The following is a 19301-nucleotide window of genomic DNA, read 5'->3' as shown; positions in this document are numbered from 1 at the left end:
TTAGACACTTTTGCAGAACAACCTCTTCAGGTGTTTAAAAATTTCTTTCATTTTCAGCCCATATATGATCGGATTAAAGAGAGGATGATACAAAATAACTTGTAAAGACATTATTAAACGTACAGTTTTGGGAAAATCAATTTCCAGTCGAGGTAAAAGTACATCATAGGCACTCAAACAGGAAAAGTTAATCAGGACCAATAGGTGGGGTAAACAGGTCTGTGCAGCTTTTCTCCTGACTTCTCTACTACTTCGATAGGTTATTATAAATATTCTGGTGTATGTAAAAAGTATAAAGATTAGAGGGAGAGGTATTGCATCTACAAAAACAATCAAGCCATATATATTCAGCACTGTTGAACTCCCACAGTGAAGTTTCTGAACTGAGCTGTTGCAAACTATTCCTTTCAAGATAAAGTAACAGAGTTTTTTATTAGCACTCAGTACTATTCCCACTGAAACCTGACACGCAGGCAGAATCCAAGATAAAATCAGGAAAATATTAACAGTTGTTTTTCTCATGATAGTTGGATATTGCAGAGGTTTACATATAGACACATATCTGTCATAGGCCATGACTGCCAACAGAAAGAATTCTGAAATGCCTAGAGTGTAATATATAAACCACTGAAAGAGACAGGCTGAATAAGATATGATCTGTTTTTCAGATAAAAAGTCAATCAAAAGCTTTGGATAGATAGCAGTGCTGTAAAGAACAGAGTTGATTAACAAAGCTGCAATGAAAATGTACATAGGCTCATGGAGGGATTTGTTAATCACTATGATGCCCACAATAGTGGAATTACTGCAAATTATTAGAATATATGCCAAACATGATCACAAAATAAAGATATCTGTATTTGTGTACTTCCACATGCCCATCAAAAGTTATATATGTTACATTTAATTCACTATCCATTAAGAAATGTATTATAATATTGTATAATATGTTAATCAATAAAACAGTAACATTACTAGAAGTCTAATACAACCACAAATATTTTTTTTCATTCATCAATACCTGACCTTGATACGCACTGGTGTGGTCCGGCAATAACAGACATTGGATCTGAGATCTGCTTGCGTCTGTGGGAAGTTTTTATCAAACTACTTCAACCTCCATGGATCTCATTAAACTCTCCAAAGGGAAAGCTTTTAACATGTAAACAACTTGATCAAACTCTGGAGGCCTGAACTCATAGTTGTTGTTAGACTTTGTTTGCTCAGGTTTTGTGAGTCTGTTGTATTTTTCTGTGCCCTATGTGGCTTTGGTTGGTCCAGGTGTCCACTGAAGCAGCAAACAGGTACGATTTGTTTATGTTAAATGACTCAGGAAGGAAAGCAAGACTTGGCACAGCTGTGTCAAGCATGGGGAGAACCATGAACTCATAATTGTTGTTAAACTTCTTTGTAAGTCTGCCATATTTGTCTGTTCCTCGTAAAAAATAATCATCATTAGATCTGCTTACATGGCTTGGACACTCTGGGAGTCTACTGGACAGACAAAGTAATCCTAGTCCAGATAAAAGGGAGCACTTGTCCAGGATGAAGCCCGACAACCTGCACTTGCACCTGTGCTTCTGCTCTCTCTGTTTTGTCGTTCTCAAAATCCCATCTCTACGGAAAAAACACCAGCCCTCAAGCTAGCCTTCAAGCTAGCAAACTATAAGATGCAAATTTTAAGTATTGAAGAAAATTTGGATTGTGCAATATCACATATTTTAAATAGTCATACAAACTCTTTCTTCTTGATAGTCACACTTGCACACATTGATTGTTAATGTATTGTTATAGTCTTGTTTGTCCGTATTTAATGTTTTATTTGTTTGTATCTGTCTAGTCCATGATAATGTCCTGTATAAATGTTTTTGTCCCCATGTGCCGAAATTGTGTTTAACATTCTATGTTGCTGCAGAACAGGAACCTGCTGGAAACCAGTTTTTAAACTGAGTCAGGCCTGTTTATATTGTAACTTAATTGTTGCATTTAAATTTTCCTGTATAATAAATTAAATAAAATTAAATTGCTATAGCTCAGATTACTGTATTGTGGAAATAGTTTACTTAAAGGGGTGATAGAATGCAAAACCGATTTTACCCTGTCATAGTTGAATAACGACAGTTCGGTGGGTAAATAAGACATACATAGAAGCTCAAAATCCCATTGGCCCCCCCATTTACTATGAAAATCTCATATTTTGAAACTGCCGCTGAAAACGGGCGAATCTCAAGAAAGCTGGAAGTTGACGTCAACCTCCCAAGACCTGTACCTTTTTCACGCCCATGGGTGTATTAAGAGAACGGTCACGCCCCAACATTTACATAGGCTACACAACTGACCTGAGATCAGGTAGTCTTCTGAATCTAGGTCAGGCAGATTTCTGCTATTCCATTACAAAATTCACTTCTGAAACTTTTTTATGCGAGAAATCAACTATGTAAAGCTCAAATATGGGCCGTTTTACGAAAATTGATGGCTAATTGCAAATTTTGTCCAACTGTGTGTTGGAGTTCAGCGGCCGGTGCTGCCTGGGTTGCTACATCGCCGCCCTGTCTGTCCTTCGTCACAGACCCCGGGCAGCTGTGAGCTCGATTGAGCTCGGCTGGCGGCCCGGTACTCAATACCCGCGCAAACTTACCCTTTTCTGGGTGACTGGACTACTACACGCCACTGCCCTGACAGAGCTCCAGGGCCTGCAGCTCGCTGTTCTCCCTCCCTACCGGCCGTCCGGTGACTGACTGAGAGTGCGGTCAATCTCTTACCGCAGCCCGCAGGTTCCAGTTAATCTTATAATGGGTATGTGTGTTGAGTTATTTAAACAAACAATTGGGGAAATAAACGCCTCTTGTCCGCAAGTCTCATTGATAGAGCCCGCGGTGAGCTAGAGTCCATCAATGAGAGCTAGCTAGCCTCCTCCTAACGAGACCTCTGACATTCACAAAAATGCATTCAATTGAAATCCGAAATCGGACAAGTGTTAGCCAAGCTTTGTAAGACCTTGGGGAACCTGTAATATTCATGCCGTGATGAAATTCAAACTAAGTAATTCAAAGTAAATATACTATAGTTATGCCGAAAGTGTAGCTAGCTAGCTGCGATATTTCCCCATTGTATTGAATGGGACATATAGCAAGCAGCTGCTCGTCCTACAAAGACGCCTCGCGTTCATAAAAATGCCTTAAAATCAAATCGGACACAACGGTTAGCTTTATAAGACATTGGGGAATGATGTTATATAAGTGGCGTGACAAAATTCAAACCGTAAATATATTATAGTTATGCCGGCAGCCGGCCGCGGAGCCCCGGTAGTGCAGTATCCACAAAGGGTGACTTTGCGCTGGGTATGGAGCCCAGCAGGATGCCGCTTTCTCGTCAGACTGTGTGGAGCTCCTAAAGTCGGAAACATCTTACCAAATTTGCAATTAGCCATCAATTTTCGTAAAACGGCCCATATTTGAGGTTCATATAGTTGATTTCTTGCATAAAAAAGTCTCAGAAGTGAATTTGGTAAGGAAACATTGCAGTGTCTGGAATATGAGATTCTGTTGCGTCTCTAATGTGTGTGTATTGGCAATTTGCTCAACCAATCAGCGCGCAGCTCATCTAAATATTCATGAGCATACCATATTTGGAAGAAAACCTCTTGTTACAAATAGGGCCAAAACACAGGGATGCATAAGGGCCAATAAAATATCAACCAGGCCATTTTCAGCCCAATCAATGTTACATACCCCATTAGGAGACCATAAGGAACAGTGTGAAATACCCTATATAATCATTCTATCACCCCTTTAATGTATTACTTTATGTGGCCTTTTCTTTTGCGGGTGCAAATGTTCCACCAAAGTTCTTTCCTGAGACTATTTTGCTAAGGCACCATCACTGTGTACAAAACTTAGCACCTCCCAAGAAGATAGTTATTGGTTTAAAAAATGCAAACAACCCAGAGGTGTTTCCCCTATTCTAGAAGGTATCTGTGGTGTAGCCAGTCCTTACTCCACAGCACTGAGGATATGTCTGGCAATGCGAGAGTATGGTACACCTAAATGTGTAGCAAGAGTGAATTGGAAACATCTAGCTAATGTGCCTGTCTATGTTGTCTTTAGGTCCCACCTCGATAAATTCTCATGAATCCCCAAGGGTTGGGGAAGTGGAATTCAATTGGGCCGTTGTTCAAAACCTCCATTGTGGAGGCAACTTGGAGCAGTTGTGGTATGAAGGTTGTTGGGGCCTGTCATGGCGGAAACCTAAGGTGGTGGTGGTGGTGAACCAAGATAGTAAATTAAGGCGGGTTTGGTTGACCCAGGGGCCCCCTAAAGCAGCAAACAGGTACCAGGGCGCAAGAGAAGTGGAATTTTGGTGGCTATGAAGGACCTACGGTTGGCCTCAAGGAAGTTCTGGTAAACCGGAAGCCCACCTTAGGAAGGGAAAGCAGGGCTTGGCTCAGGATGTGTCTAGCAAGTGGAACTGACCCTGACTGGTGATATTGTTGAATGGTGCAAAGAGCAGTTTGAAGAACCCCTCATTGCTACCAACTGGTCATCTGTGGAGGAGGCAGAGTTCAAAGACACGGGAAGTCTAACCCATATCCCTGGCACAGGTCTCTGAGGTAGTAAGAAATCTCCTCAATGGCAAGGCGGCAGGACTGGTCATTGTTAGGCTTTCTTTAGTGTCGCATCGAGGTTGATGACAGTCCCTGTGGAGTGGAAGACCCGGGTGGTGGTCCCCATTTTTTTAAAGGAGTTTGGAGGGTGTTCTTCAATTATTGGGGTATCACACTGCCCAACCTCCCTAAGAATCTTCATTCCAGGAAAAGGAGGCGGGGTCCAGATTTAGATCCTATCCGATCCAGTCTACATGTGTTTTGTGGGCAAGTGTTGCGCTCCCTTTTGGCCGATTCATGGGGTCTGTGAATTACTTTTTTGTCTGGCCCCTCTGCTGGATCCAACTTTCCTACCAGGGATCAATTTGCCTTGGGAGACCCTACCAACTACCAGCCTCGAGGACTCACAAACCCATCCACCATAATGGTGGTGCTTGTTGGAGTAATATTATTACAAATATTTTTGCCTGTGCTTAGAAGAATTATAATTTAAAATTTGGTATATTAAGACCATCAATGGTATGAGAACTGATCTTTGCAGAACAAAGTCTAAGTTACTCTGATATCGTTAGATTGTTATGTTTGCTTAAAGTTTAAACTGTGATCAGAACATGGACTCACCTGTCTTTTTAAATATGACCCTGGCAGGTGCTTATGTATATTCCAGAGATGTTCACAAGTCATTTTTTTCAAGTCCAAGTCAAGTCTCAAGTCTTTGAGCTCAAGTCCAAGTCAAGTCTCAAGTCTCTGGCCATCTGATCTGTCCCTAACACTATATTGTTAAATCTTATGAATTCAAAGATTTTCCTGTAGCTACCCTCTATACAGTACAGTATAGATAACTTTATGGGATTTACTTAACACATCTAGCCCTCGGACCTGGTGAAATATTAACCTCTCTGTCACATCATATGGATACAACTATAAAGATACAATGTGCCTGTACCCAGCATTAGCACAACACTTTGCGATGGTTAGCTTGTTACCTGTGATGATATATGCTAAATATAACGTCTCTTTCATTAAAAAAAATGACTGATGTAAAAGTGGAAATCGAGAGAAAAGTGGCAGCGCCACACCAGTTACAGAACAACATGCATCTCAGTGTCAGTCCAAATTACGCACAATAAGCAGTTTGAACTCACTGATGTAATGCCATTTATTTATTTTCTAAGAGTTAGTACGCTCGGTGAAACTGAGTCCAGCGCGAGGGAGACCCGACTCAGAGGAGGAGAGGTTAGTGAGGCCAGCGTCTCCACGGCAGGCGCACGGATCCGCAGCGCCATGCATGGATGAAATAATGAAATAGTAAATACAGTAACATAAATATGTGCAGAATTAAGACAGTCAAGACAGTGTTTGGTGGACCGGCTACACCTTGTTCACTTAATAGCCTACAAATCATCCACGGGATCAATTACGCATCACATGAGTTTGCCCACCCGACACAGCGTTGTTCCTGGGGAGATGGATCCGTGCGTCCCGCCTCCTGTGCGCCATGGATTTCTTAGCCTCAGCGATTACTAACTATAAGATACTATTTGCCTGTTTCCAGCATTAGCACAACACTTTGCGATGGTTAGCTTGTTACATGTGACGCTATATGCTAAATGTAACGTCTCTTTCACATTAGCGTGTGAGTGACTGACCTATTTAGGTGCGTTTTAAGATGCCTGATGAAGTCCGACGTTGTTGATCCGGCATCTTGGTGCCACACACTTTGCATGCAGCTGTTGGCTTACTGCCGCTGTTTACAAAGTTATTGAAAGCAAAACTAATGAGAAAAGGCACAACTCCAGGAGGACTTGGTGTCACCATCGGCAATGCATTTTTTGATATGCGAGTGTGCGCACATAGGCGGATGCGTTACGTTGCACATTATGGCAAAGGGCAGGGGACATACAGCTTGTCATACATTTCATATATGCGCCAATAAAAGAAAATAGAAATACATGAATACATTTAGATTTAAAAAGCAATAATTGCATGAAAACAGGTTGTTGACGAGTCTCGAAGCTCGAGTCCGAGTCAAGTCTGAAGTCTTTTGGGTCGAGTCGCAAGTCAAGTCTGAATTCAGCTGTTTGTGCGACTTAAGTGCGACTCGAGTCCCCATCTCTGGTATCTTCAAATCAATTAGTTAATGAATAATCAATCAATCAGACTTTATTTGAAAAACACTTTTTATACATATAAAATGTAACAAAGTTCTTCAGAGAAACCACACAAAGCAACAGTGTAACTACTAAACAGTCAATAATGACAGAATTTCTTTTCTATTTTATGATTGTATTGTTTTACTATTTATTTCTTGTCTTTATAGATTTTGATTTATATTTATTGAGTGAACTGCTGCTAAAAGTTTTGTTGTTCATTTTTGTACAATATAATCTTCTGATTCTGATCTGATTTTCTTAAAAATAAAAACAGGAGCTGAGGAAACGCTATCATAAATATCATTTTACAGTGAGGAAACACCACAAGCAGGATTACAAATAGAGTTAAGGTTATTGTATGTCGGTTATCAGTTTTGAGAGGTGTATTTGTCTTGCATGTGTAATTGCCTTGTTGTATTTGTCTTGCATGTGTAATTGCGTGAAAATTTAATAATTACAATTAATTCAACCCTTAAATTTTTTTCTGGAATATCCTATTTGCCTCTCAGAGGATCAAATAACAGTTTGGAGCACTTGCTCTTGCTTTCAAGAATGTTTATTTAAAATGCTGACACGTTCACCTATTAACCATTATAAACTTTCGATTACACTTTACTTGAAGGTATCTACATAAGAGTGACATGACACTGTCATTAACGTGTCAAAAACATAAACAAGTCATAAACGTTTATAACATGATGCTTCCTTTAGTAAGTGTCATTCGTTTTTTGTCATGACAAGTTATGGTTAGGGTTAGAGTTAGAGTTAGAGTTAGAGTTAGGGTTATGGTTCATGTGTTCATGACAGTGTCATGTCACTCTTATGTAGATTCCTTCAAGTAAAGTGTTTCCTAAACTTTAACAATACACACAGATACAATAATAACAATATGAAAGCGATTGTGATAACAGTGTTCTATTTTTTGCAGTTCATCAAACCAAAACAAAAAATAGAATAAAAATGTTCTGTTGTGTTAGAAGATTCTTACCATAAAAAGTAACCCTAACCCTGATGAAGGCCCTAAAAAAGAGACCGGTCTCACAAAATGTTATTCATTTAGTGTTGCTGGAGTAGTTCTGTGCATTATGTTATAGAAACAAATCAGCACATTAAATACCGTCCAAGGATCACAGAAATCCTATCTCACAACAAGAATTATTATTATACAAAACACTGACTGTACATTTCCTATTAGTATTTAATACAATGGCCAATTTTGCAGTACAATACCTTCAGGTGTTTATAGATTTCTTTCATTTTCAGTCCATATATGATTGGATTGAAGAGAGGATGATACAAAATAACTTGTAAAGACATTATTAAACGTACAATTTTGGGGAAATCAGTTTCCAGTCGAGGAAGAAGTACATCATATCCACTCAAACAGGAAAAATTAATCAGAACCAACAGGTGGGGTAAACAGGTCTGTGCAGCTTTTCTCCTGACTTCTCTACTACTTCGATAGGTTATTATAAGTATCCTGGTGTATGTAAAAAGTATAAAGAGTAGAGACGAAGAGTACAGCACTTACAAAACCGATCAAGCCATATATATTCAACACTGCTGAACTCACACAGTGAAGTTTCTGAACTGTGCTGTTGCAAATTATTCCTTTCAAGATAAAGTTACACAGTTTTCTATTAGCACTCAGTAATATTACCACTGAAACCTGACAAGCAGGTAGAATCCAAGCTAAAATCAGGAAAATATAAACAGTTGTTTTTCTCATGATAGTTGGATATTGCAGAGGTTTACATATAGACACATATCTGTCATAGGCCATGACTGACAACAGGAAGAATTCTGAAACACCTAGAGTGTAATAGATATACCACTGAAAGAGACAGGTTGAATAAGATATGATCTGTTTTTCAGATAAAAAGTCAATCAAAAGCTTTGGATAGATAGCAGTGCTGAAAAGAACAGAGTTGATTAACAAAGCTGCAATGAAAATGTACATAGGCTCATGGAGGGCTTTGTTAATCACTATGATGCCCACAATAGTGGAATTACTGCAAATTATTAGAATATATGCTGTAAACATGATCACAAAATAAAGATATCTGTATTTTTGTACTTCCACATGCCCATCAAAAGTTATATATGTTACATTTAATTCATTATCCATTTATTTTGTCTGTATTGATTCGTTAATGAATAAAAAAGGTATATTACTAGAAGTCTCATATAATCCAAGAAGATCTTTTTCAGTCATCGGTACCTGATATTAATACACACTGGTGTTGTCTGGCAAACAGAAACTGGAACCTGGACCTGTTTGACTTCTTGGAAAGTTTTTTATCAGATTGTTTCAACCTCCATGGATCTCATTAAACCCTCCAGTGAAAAAAGCTGCTACCATGTATACAACTTGATCAAACTCTGGAGGCCTGAATTCATAGATGTTGTTAAACTTTGATTGCTTAGGCTTTGCGAGTCTGTTATATTTTTTTCTGTGCCTTCTAAAAGATTAAACACAAAATCAAACATATGAAAACTGACTGTTCAATGAAGAAGGGAATTTGGACCATTGTCAGAAGAAACAGGAAGACAGGAGCCTTTTTTTTTTTTTGATTGATTTATTAGACAGTAACAGAAATACATGCATAACAAGATGCCAACAGTGACATTCTACATTTATCAGAACTGTCGAGAATAACAAGAAAGTTACAAACTTATTTCCATTGTGGTCCTCTGATGAAGCCTGAGATCTAAATTTCAGTAGCGAGGCTATAACAGAAGTACACATATGAATGATGAGGTGTATGAATAACTTGAGACAATAACAACATTTGAGACACTGGTCTCTTGACTCAATATAGTTTACCCAATATAAAACAAAATAAGTTGTGCACCGAAAGTCTCCAAAAAAAAGTCAAAATGTGGACCCCATGTGTGTATGATAGTTCGTCCTACCACAACAGGAAGCGAGGAAGGGACTTCAGTTGGTATGGTCCCCAGTACAAGGTTTTGTAGCTGGGCTTGCCATCCAGATGGTTGGAATGTCTTTACTCTTCAGCAGATGCTCTCCTTGGCATTGGAATTGAATTTTCTACATTCAAAAACAAAATTGACCATTGAATGTTTTAAGACCTTACTCCACAGCAGGGGTGATTCTAGGATCAGACCTTTAGGGATAAATGCAAAATATTGAACATATGACAAAGTCCCTTTATGGACTACCAGAATCAAATGATAATGATGTGTAAACAAGAAATAAATAGAAAATCTAACTTTCCTTGACTGGGTTACAGGTGCATAGCATTGGCGACAGTGACACAGGATATTAAACATGTTTCTTTGAACCTGTAATTGTTTGCCCTCTATTACTAACAGACAAGTTCACAAACTCTAACTTGAAATAATAATTTTTTATTATTATCATTTATGAAATTTTTGAGGCCCCTAAAAAGGGTCTAAAATCGCAACTGATCCACAGCGCTGTGGAGATAGGTCTGCCAACATGAGACTACATCCAGATCAGGACCTGTGTTGCACAATGACAATGAATGAACCTTAAACCATATGCAGTTTAAATTAGTTTAATGTAAAAACAATTGATAAACAAATAGTTTGAAGCAGAAATACTTAACATTTTCATTGTGCCCTTAAATGCTTTTACTAAGGACCACACATGTTCCTTGAGAAAGAAACCTACCGTCAAGCATGTACATTATACATTAAGTTTGTGTTGATGTTAAATTGAGCCTATACTTCCTGTCGTAATTACCAAACAAACATTTTATCTCTGTTGTAGATGTAGAGATAGATACTTTATTCATCCCAAGGGAAATTTTAGGCATCCAGTAGCTTAGACAACCATAACACAACAAACACACATACACACATATGTCTCACATACACACAAAAAAATCACTCACAGAACTGTAAAGAGTTAACAATTTATGAAGTGATTACAAAGGTCTGGTATGATCTGACCATGTGATGCAATGACCATAATAATGTGCTATGGTAGAGTATGTGCAATGGTGGTAGTGCAAAAGTGAACAGTGCAGGGATTGAACAGTGCAATAGGTTATTATTAAATATTAACTATGACTATGAAAAGACAAGAATGTAAACATAATAGAATTGTGAAATGCCATTGTTTGATTTTTATGAAGTCAAACAAGAAAACAGGAACTAATGAGTATGCATGCAAAACACACACATCAGAACAAGAATCTTCTGCCATGTGACATCTACACAATTATTTCAAAACTTTCATTATATATCCCTCGGTCCGGACTACCATGACTTCATGGTAGGCACGGTCTTGGAGGTAACCCCAAAGAAACACATTTGGTGATGGAAAATTTGCTCCAACAAAAGTAAATACACACGCAAATACAGTTTAATCATGTTGCAATTTTCTATTTAAATGTTGCAGAAAAATATGACACTCAAATAACCTGAGCATAAAAAGTCTAACAACAACCATGAGGTCAGAGGTCTCAGGGTCTCAGGAGTTTAAATTTGTTTATATGTAAGAAGGTTTTCCTTTGGACAGGTTAATGAGATCCATGGAGGTTGAAGCAGTCTGATAAAAACTTCCCACGAACTCAAACAGGTCACAGATCCAATTCTGTGTTTGCCGGACCACACCAGTGTGTATCAAGGCCAGGTACTGATGACTGAATAAGAGAATCTCAGGTGATATAATACTTCTAATATACCTTTTTTATTCATTTAAATACTGATGACTGAATAAGATAATCTCAGGTGATATGATACTTCTAATATATATGTTTCATTCATTAACATTTGGTTTCAGACAACCATAATGGATAATGAATTGAATGTAACATATATAACTTTTGATGGGCATGTGGAAGTGCAGAAATACAGATATCTTTATTTTGTGATCATGTTTACAGCATATATTCTAATAATTTGCAGTAATTCCACTATTGTGTGCATCATAATGATTAACAAAGCCCTCCATGAGCCTATGTACATTTTCATTGCAGCTTTGTTAATCAACTCTGTTCTTTCAGCACTGCAATCTATCCAAAGCTTTTGATTGACTTTTTATCTGAAAAACAGATCATATCATATTCAGCCTGTCTCTTTCAGTGGTTTATATATTACACTCTAGGGGGTTCAGAATTCTTCCTGTTGGCAGCCATGGCCTATGACAGATATGTGTCTATATGTAAACCTCTGCAATATCCAACTATCATGAGAAAAAAAACTGTTTATATATTCCTGATTTTATCTTGGATTCTGCCTGCTTGTCAGATTTCAGTGGGAATATTACTGAGTGCTAATGACAAACTCTGTTACTTAATCTTGAAAGGAATAATTTGCAACAGCACAGTACAGAAACTTCACTGTGTGAGTTCAGCAGTGGTGAATATATATGGCTTGATTGTGTTTGTAATTGCTGTACCTCTCCCTGTACTCTTCATACTTTTTACATACACCAGGATACTTATAATATCCTCGAAGTAGTAGAGAAGTCAGGAGAAAAGCTGCACAGACCTGTTTACCCCACCTGTTGGTTCTGATTAACTTTTCCTGTTTGGGTACATATGATGTACTTCTGGCTCGACTGGAAACAAATGTTCCCAAAACTGTACGTTTAATAATGTCTTTACAAATGATTTTGTATCATCCTCTCTTTAATCCGATCATATATGGACTGAAAATGAAAGAAATTTATAAACACCTCAAGAGATTGTTCAGTGAAGAAAAATTAAACTAATATATTCACTTTTTAACAGTGTAATAATAATGCAAATTTTTTATTTATCTCATTCATGGTAGGCATTTAATTCAAGGATTTGTTTCTAATTGACGTAACCATAATGAAAAGCATTGTTAGCTTCACATTTTTTCTGCTGATCTTTAAAAATGCTTTTATCTTATCATGTAATCAAAAAAAGCTTTCTGAAGTTTCAATTTTGTTTCTGTAGTAAAGTTAAACTTCATTACCAGTATTGACATTGATATGAATACCATGTTTTGTCTGTGTTCTGATTGAAAATTGAAAATTCTAAGATGTTTAAATGAACAGTCTTGATTGCAAGAGTGCATACCTGTGTGGGGTTTCTGTTAAACTTAGTTTTTTTCAGTGTCTGATTTTGCAAATACTGCATGCAAAAAGTGGTTTTCAATTTAATTCTAGAAAAATAAAGAGTATCAGGGACCGTATTTTGGCTCCTGTAATATTTTTTGTTATTAACACTGTTTGTGGACTATAACTTATTTGCAATAAGCAGCTGTTACACACATGCACATATCCATGAAATCCCCATAAGAAACAAGAAAACCAGCCCTGTGCAGGGAACTCACAGCCTCAGTTTGGTAAATCATAATCTGCGGAATTGATTCTGTATTTATGGAACTATTTACATTCCTGGACTTTCTGAAATATTTGTTATTTCCCACTCAAAGCTGTTTTCCAAACTTTTCTTAGATCTTAAGAGAAATTTCATTAACTGTTCCATGATCGAGGCGAGCGAGTGAGGGAGAGAGAGGCCTTTATGGTTCCTAAGCTGCTTCCAATGAATTGTTCCCCTGCATTGGCACTTTTAAGACACAACTCAATATTTACATTTTGCCATGGCTTTTGGTTGCTATTAGTGATTTAAGTATTTTATTATGTTATAGTCTATATTGTTTATTAACTGTTCTTACACGTTATCTTGTTTGTTTCTGTTAAGGTTAGTGTCACCATAGGTGTTTCAGGCCCAGACTTGTAACAAATTCACAGCCCTGCTCAAGAAAACAATAAAAAATATAATTACAAATAATAATGAGAAATGCCTGGGAGAGGACATTCAAGGACAGACAAATTGTAAAATAATTTTTTGCAGCTTAGATAATTGCTATGAGGTGTCCAGAACAACATACTAAAAGTCCTAAGAAATCCTAGTTGAGGAAATATGTTTAATTCTCAAAATGAGTTACTTTGTCTTGACTAAAACTACACCCAGCACATGTGGCTACTGGTAATAATGCTCTGAAAATTACCATAGTCCTTGGCTTGTGCCAGCGTTGCTCTGTCTCTGTGCAGCTAAGGACTGGGGGTACAGCAAGGAGGCGGAGCTGAGAGTAGGTCGCTGTCTGAAAAAGGAGAGCCACGGTATGGTTGCAATGTGCCTTGCCAGCAGCACACGAGCACACCGTCTCATACAGCTGCACTGGGGAGGAGTCTTCGAGGACAATCTAGGAAGAAAACAGCAGAAAAGGTTACTACTCGCATAACTAAACTTAATCTAAGCAAGTGTAGTATGATGTGATGTGAACTATATCCTACTCTCAAGTTGTAAGGTCTCTCCTTTTCCTCAGGGACCTGTGGCACATAGCTCGCAACACTGACTCTCCCTGTGCCTGACACTTTGTTTGACACTGAGTTAGGGGATAACATCACATTGATTATCATTTAAGTGACACATCAAGATCGTTTAGGAATAATTACATGGTACAATCACTAAAAGTTATATATTCATTTTTAACAGAATAGCCCCATTTACATGACACCTTTTTGCTTTAACTTATTATGATGGGGTCCGATCAAACATCCATTTCTTTTAATCGATTGATAGAGGTCGTGTGTTTATGTACACATCTATTTTATACGCTATTCCAATCAAGCAGGAAATTAGTTACGTTAGGATCTTGTGAACGGATTGACTTTCAATCGGACTAAAAAGAGGTGAGCTAAATGTCTACTCATGAATTATGTGAAATATGGCCAACCCTAGAGGAAAACCTGTAATTCCCATAGATGATTTAGTTAGTTATTAACAATCAAGCTACTGCTAACCCGACCTAGTTTTAGTTAGCTAGCTAGCTAGCTAACTCAGCTGTCACCGAAGAATCGACACAGTAAAAAACAAATAAACACGTACCTTCATAGTTGTCAATGAACTGGGAAATGTACATTTTGAACCCTTCTCTCTCTTACTCCTGGGAGCAGATGCAAAGGTGTTAGTGATCCTGTGCAAATCACTGATGGTAAAATCAGATCTTGCAGGCTTCTAGTATAAAACAACGCCATCTTCAGGTCAGGATGACTCAGGAATGAGGCGAGTGGAAGTGGGACGGCTTACCGGAAGCAAACCGGATAAGCAGGTAATTCACTGCCTTGAAACTCCATGACGACAGTGGATTCAGACACAACTCTCTTTCATTCTATTCACAACAAAGCATAGCCAGTATTAGCTAGGATTTAATTCACTAAATGTCGTTCTTTTCTCTTACCGAGTGAATGACAACAGGCTTATAACGACGTTCCGTACGGCGCCTAAAGGGACGTGAGGAGACGTAAATATAGAGCTCAACAAACAGGCTAGTTGATAGCTGATTGGTCAACTCACAGACCCAAGTTCACCCATTGGCTTATTTACAAGCCCATCAAAGTTAACAATAATGACACCCTTATATTATTTAATTTTATTTTGAGACATTCGTTTTGTTTTCCAAGTTATTAAAATATGGTCAAAAGTAGTTGTAAGAGATATGGGAGAAAATAGTGGAAAACGATTTAACTTTCACTTAGCTTTGATGGGCTTGTAAATAAGCCAATGGGTATTTCGGGTCTGTGAGAGCTGACCAATCAGCTATCAACAGGCTATGCGATCTCTAGATTTAGCCTCTCCCCCCTTTGGCTACATCGGACGAGCGGTAAGAGAAAAAGAACGACATTTAGTGAATTAAATCCTATCTAATACTGGCTATGCCTTGTTGTGAATAGAACGAAAGAGATCTGTGTTTGAATCCACTGTCGTCACGGAGTTAAAGGCAGTGAATTATATTAAAATGGTGACTCATTCCTTAACACTAGGTTCGCTAGCATCCATGCTAACCGGTGCTAATCATGGATGTATTAAAAGAACGGTGCTAATACTGTCTATTGCTAATAGTGCAAAGCTAACGGGTTAGCTAAGATGCTGTATTCATATGCTAATAGGGTAATTAGCCTAGAGTTTAGATTCTCTGCCCGACCCGAGCCCGGCCAGAAGTCGGGCCGGGCCAGGCCGTTATTTTCCGCCACTATCCTCGGGCCGGGCCAGGCCGGGCCCTTGATCAAGCATTTGTGTTTTTATTAATCATTACTTTAGCCTAATTGGGTGGGGAGAAAGCTATGCCATAATCAGAACTTGTATCTATATAGGCTATATTTAGGCCAAAGTAACAAATGTGTCCAAAAAGTTACACAAGTTGGACTACAGTTACAAAATGCAACATGTGTCATGCGCTGAGTCTCCTCCTCTCACACGCATCACAGCGGGGCTGCGGGCTGTATTGTGGAGCTTAAGTGCAACATGGAGCTTGAGGATGTAAAGAAAAAAAGAAAAACGGGAGAATTACCTTTGAGCAAGTTTGGAGTGTCGGAGGTAAGGAACCATTTTAAACAAGTCGTGGGAAGTGACAACATATGTGTCGGCTTTGTTGAGTGCATTAAGTGCGGCCGTTGTTCGCCTATGACAGCAAATAAAACAGGGACTTGGACAATGAACAGACATATGAAGCAGGCTCGCCATTGCAGAAAAGATGATAGTCAGCCTTCAACGTCCTCTTTTTGTTACTTCTAGCGTAGGCTCCCCTGAGGGAGGTGAGAAGCGGGCAAGCCCCCCAGAGAAATAGCCTTACGTTGAGTTTTTTTTACGTTTCTTCATTCAGATCCATTTGTGATCCGTTCCATTCTGAATAAACTAACAGCGCAGTTTACATGCGTCGCTCTTGTTGCATTATTCATTAAGATAATTTTAAACAGATATCTGCAGTTCAAACAAATCTGAATTGTAGTTGAGAACGTAAGTTATGACGGCCCACAGTTAAAAAAGTGTCGGGTTGAAATCGGGCTCCAGCTCATAATTCCAGTTAATGTGTGCGGGCGGGCTCGGACACAACGTGCACCGGCTTTCCGGACTGGGTCGGGACTTTTTTTGGGCCCAATCTAAGCTCTAAATTAGCCACAAAAGGCTAGCGAATTACTGTATTTTCTGTGAAAAGGCTAATGATTCTATTTATTGGTTATGGAAAGTAATGTTGCTTTTCAACACTATTGCTAGCTGTGGGTATTTTGTTGAATGAATATTAGTACAAGTTCTGAGTTTAATTGTTTAACTGGAGTTTATGGAGAAGTAACTCAAAGAGGCTAATTTTTTGTGCATTCTTTCTACTTTTACCTGTGCAGGGAGGGATAAATAAGCACGCATGTCTTAATTTCTCTAAATTACAACACTGTAGCTTAAGTTATGGGAAAATAATACAATTTGAGAGATGTTTACATGCAATTTATGCAATTATATTAAGAATGGTGTTAATGTTACTAAGGTAGGTTCCATAAAACTTGAATTAGAAATGTATTTTTGTAAAAAGGTTAAAAAATAATATAAATGTACTTTTGATACCTGAGAAGGGATTTATATACTTTTGATACTTAAGAGAAGAAATTTAAGAACGGTTGTACAACTGAATAGAAAGTTTAGATATTTCAATATGGGTTAACTGAAATATCACCTCATTTATTTACAATTTGCTTTTCGCTTGGTGAATTTTGTTTCTGAATAGTAATTGAGGGAGAATTTGATTTGGCCGCCCATCTGCAGATGGAGTCAGAATGATGATCCATTATTCCGTTAGTCAGGTGCAGAACAAAAATCGTTGCGCTTTAAAAAACACTCGAGGCTATTTTGCCAGAGCAAATGGCGGGTTTTGGCGACCTTTTTTTCTGCTGGCACGCTCATTTTGCGCCAAAAGTAACAGGCGGCACGAGTCACTCGTGAACGCCATTTTGTTGCCGGTCGCTTTGTCCGGTAACTTCGCTGAGTTAATCATGGGTTGATGGCAATTTGGTAGAAGTGGCATTACAGATGTATTAACACTGAAACTATTATTACATGCATTAGAAGTTTCCTTTTGGCAGGAAAGAGTTTCCCGAAGTTTTAGTAGAATTGAAACAGAATAAAGACCGCGGGCTGAGATTCACTGGCTTTTAAGTTGGGTTTTGCTGATTTTTATTAAAGATATATTTGCAGGTACTTAGGAGCAACGCTGATTTCACAAAAGATAAGCCAATGCATGGCATGGCGCGGGAAGCCAACTTCGAAAAACACATGCAAATAGACAAACACAAGCAAATTAAGAAAACAACTTACACTTGACAACACATGCAGCATTCAGCAAACGCCAGCCATACACACAACACAACAAATACACAAACGCTGCAATTAAAGTCATGCAAAAGAAAAGCAAACCCCTAAAAGAAGCGATGCAAAAGAAAAACAACTTCATTATTTGACAACACATGCGCATCATTCAGCAAACGTGATGCAAATACACAACACAACCAAATACATAAACGATGGCGAATAAAAAACGATGCAAAAGAAAAGCACACAAACCCCGAAAACAAATGCAAAAGAAAAACGCTGCATCCAAATTCCACAACGGAAGTTCTACAGACCTCTAGAGGGAACAGCTAATCAGCTGGATTTTCGACCCCTTTTCTGCCTTTTTATTAGAGTCGGGTATGGCTGTATAGTAAAAAGAGAGCTGTCTCATGCCCTTATTAATAACATAATATAATATATTAGTAATATACAGTCTATGCTCCCGTCTCAGCCGGGAGGCTGGTGCCGTATTCGAGCTTCGACCTTTCAAAATAAAAGCTCGTGTTGTCGGCTCGTCTTCCTTTGGTGTTTTGGATGATTTTGAACTAAACAGTACGGCAATCATGCTAATGAATACAATAACTTTTTCAGGGATGTATTACTTACAACACAATGGAGCAAGCAAAGCAGTTTTGTGTTTATTTGCACGGCCGGGATTTATTCAGTTTGATAAACGGTAAATTGGCTGGTTTTTAAACAGGGAGGGATTATAAATAGTCTGTTTTTTGTATTTCAAGAGCGAATTGCTCCACAATATGAATACAGATTGGTCACTTATTTTGTTGTATAATCACAATATTACACATGATGAGGTCTACACTTCAGTGATGCGCTTTCGGACCTGGAAATTAAACCCTCTTATTTAATGTGGCTTAAACAAACGTCAACGTTAAACACTGATGCAGGTTTAAATGTTTTATTACCACGAGTTTACAGACACGTCTCTGCTGATTGAGTATCAGCTGTGACCGACCCCGAGACACACACCCAACGAGAGAAAACATATCTCAAACATAGACTTAATATTTACAGTCTGTGAGCTCACCGTTGCACACCTTTCTGAGATTGAACGTCTCTCTCTCTCTCTCTCTCTCTCTCTCTCATAGACTATGCTCTCCCCCAGCCCCAAAAAATCAGCTGTTCCACTGCTATTGTGATTATACAACAAAATAAGTGACCAATCTGTATTCATATTGTGGAGCAATACGCTCTTGAAATACAAAAAATAGACTATTTAAAATAGTCCCTCCTGTTTAGTAAACCAGCCATTTACCGCGGGATTTATCAAACGGAATAGCCTAAATCCGGCCTGCACATAAAGAGAAAACTGCTTTGCTTGCTCCATTGTGTTGTAAGTAATACATCCCTGAAAAAGTTATGCTATTCATTAGCATGATTGCCGTACTGTTTAGTTCA

General features: G+C 38.4%; 1 protein-coding gene and 2 pseudogenes across 1 annotated transcript; 1 reads left to right on the top strand and 2 right to left on the bottom strand.

The window, feature by feature from the left end:
* LOC120569424 (olfactory receptor 13C2-like) lies at positions 1-919 on the bottom strand. Its single transcript, XM_039817294.1, is given in 2 exon segments — positions 1-829; positions 831-919. Coding segments are annotated over 2 exon segments (918 nt in total).
* Positions 920-7660: 6741 nt separating this feature from the next.
* Positions 7661-8884, bottom strand: LOC120570522 (annotated as a pseudogene).
* Positions 8885-11356: 2472 nt separating this feature from the next.
* LOC120569423 lies at positions 11357-14098 on the top strand (annotated as a pseudogene).
* The last annotated feature ends 5203 nt before the right edge of the window (positions 14099-19301 follow it).

This window comes from Perca fluviatilis, chromosome 12 (genome assembly GCF_010015445.1).
Source record: "Perca fluviatilis chromosome 12, GENO_Pfluv_1.0, whole genome shotgun sequence".
Classification (NCBI taxonomy): Eukaryota; Metazoa; Chordata; class Actinopteri; order Perciformes; family Percidae; genus Perca; species Perca fluviatilis.
Note: the sequence above shows the minus strand (reverse complement) of the source record. Positions and strands in the feature narration are given on the sequence as shown.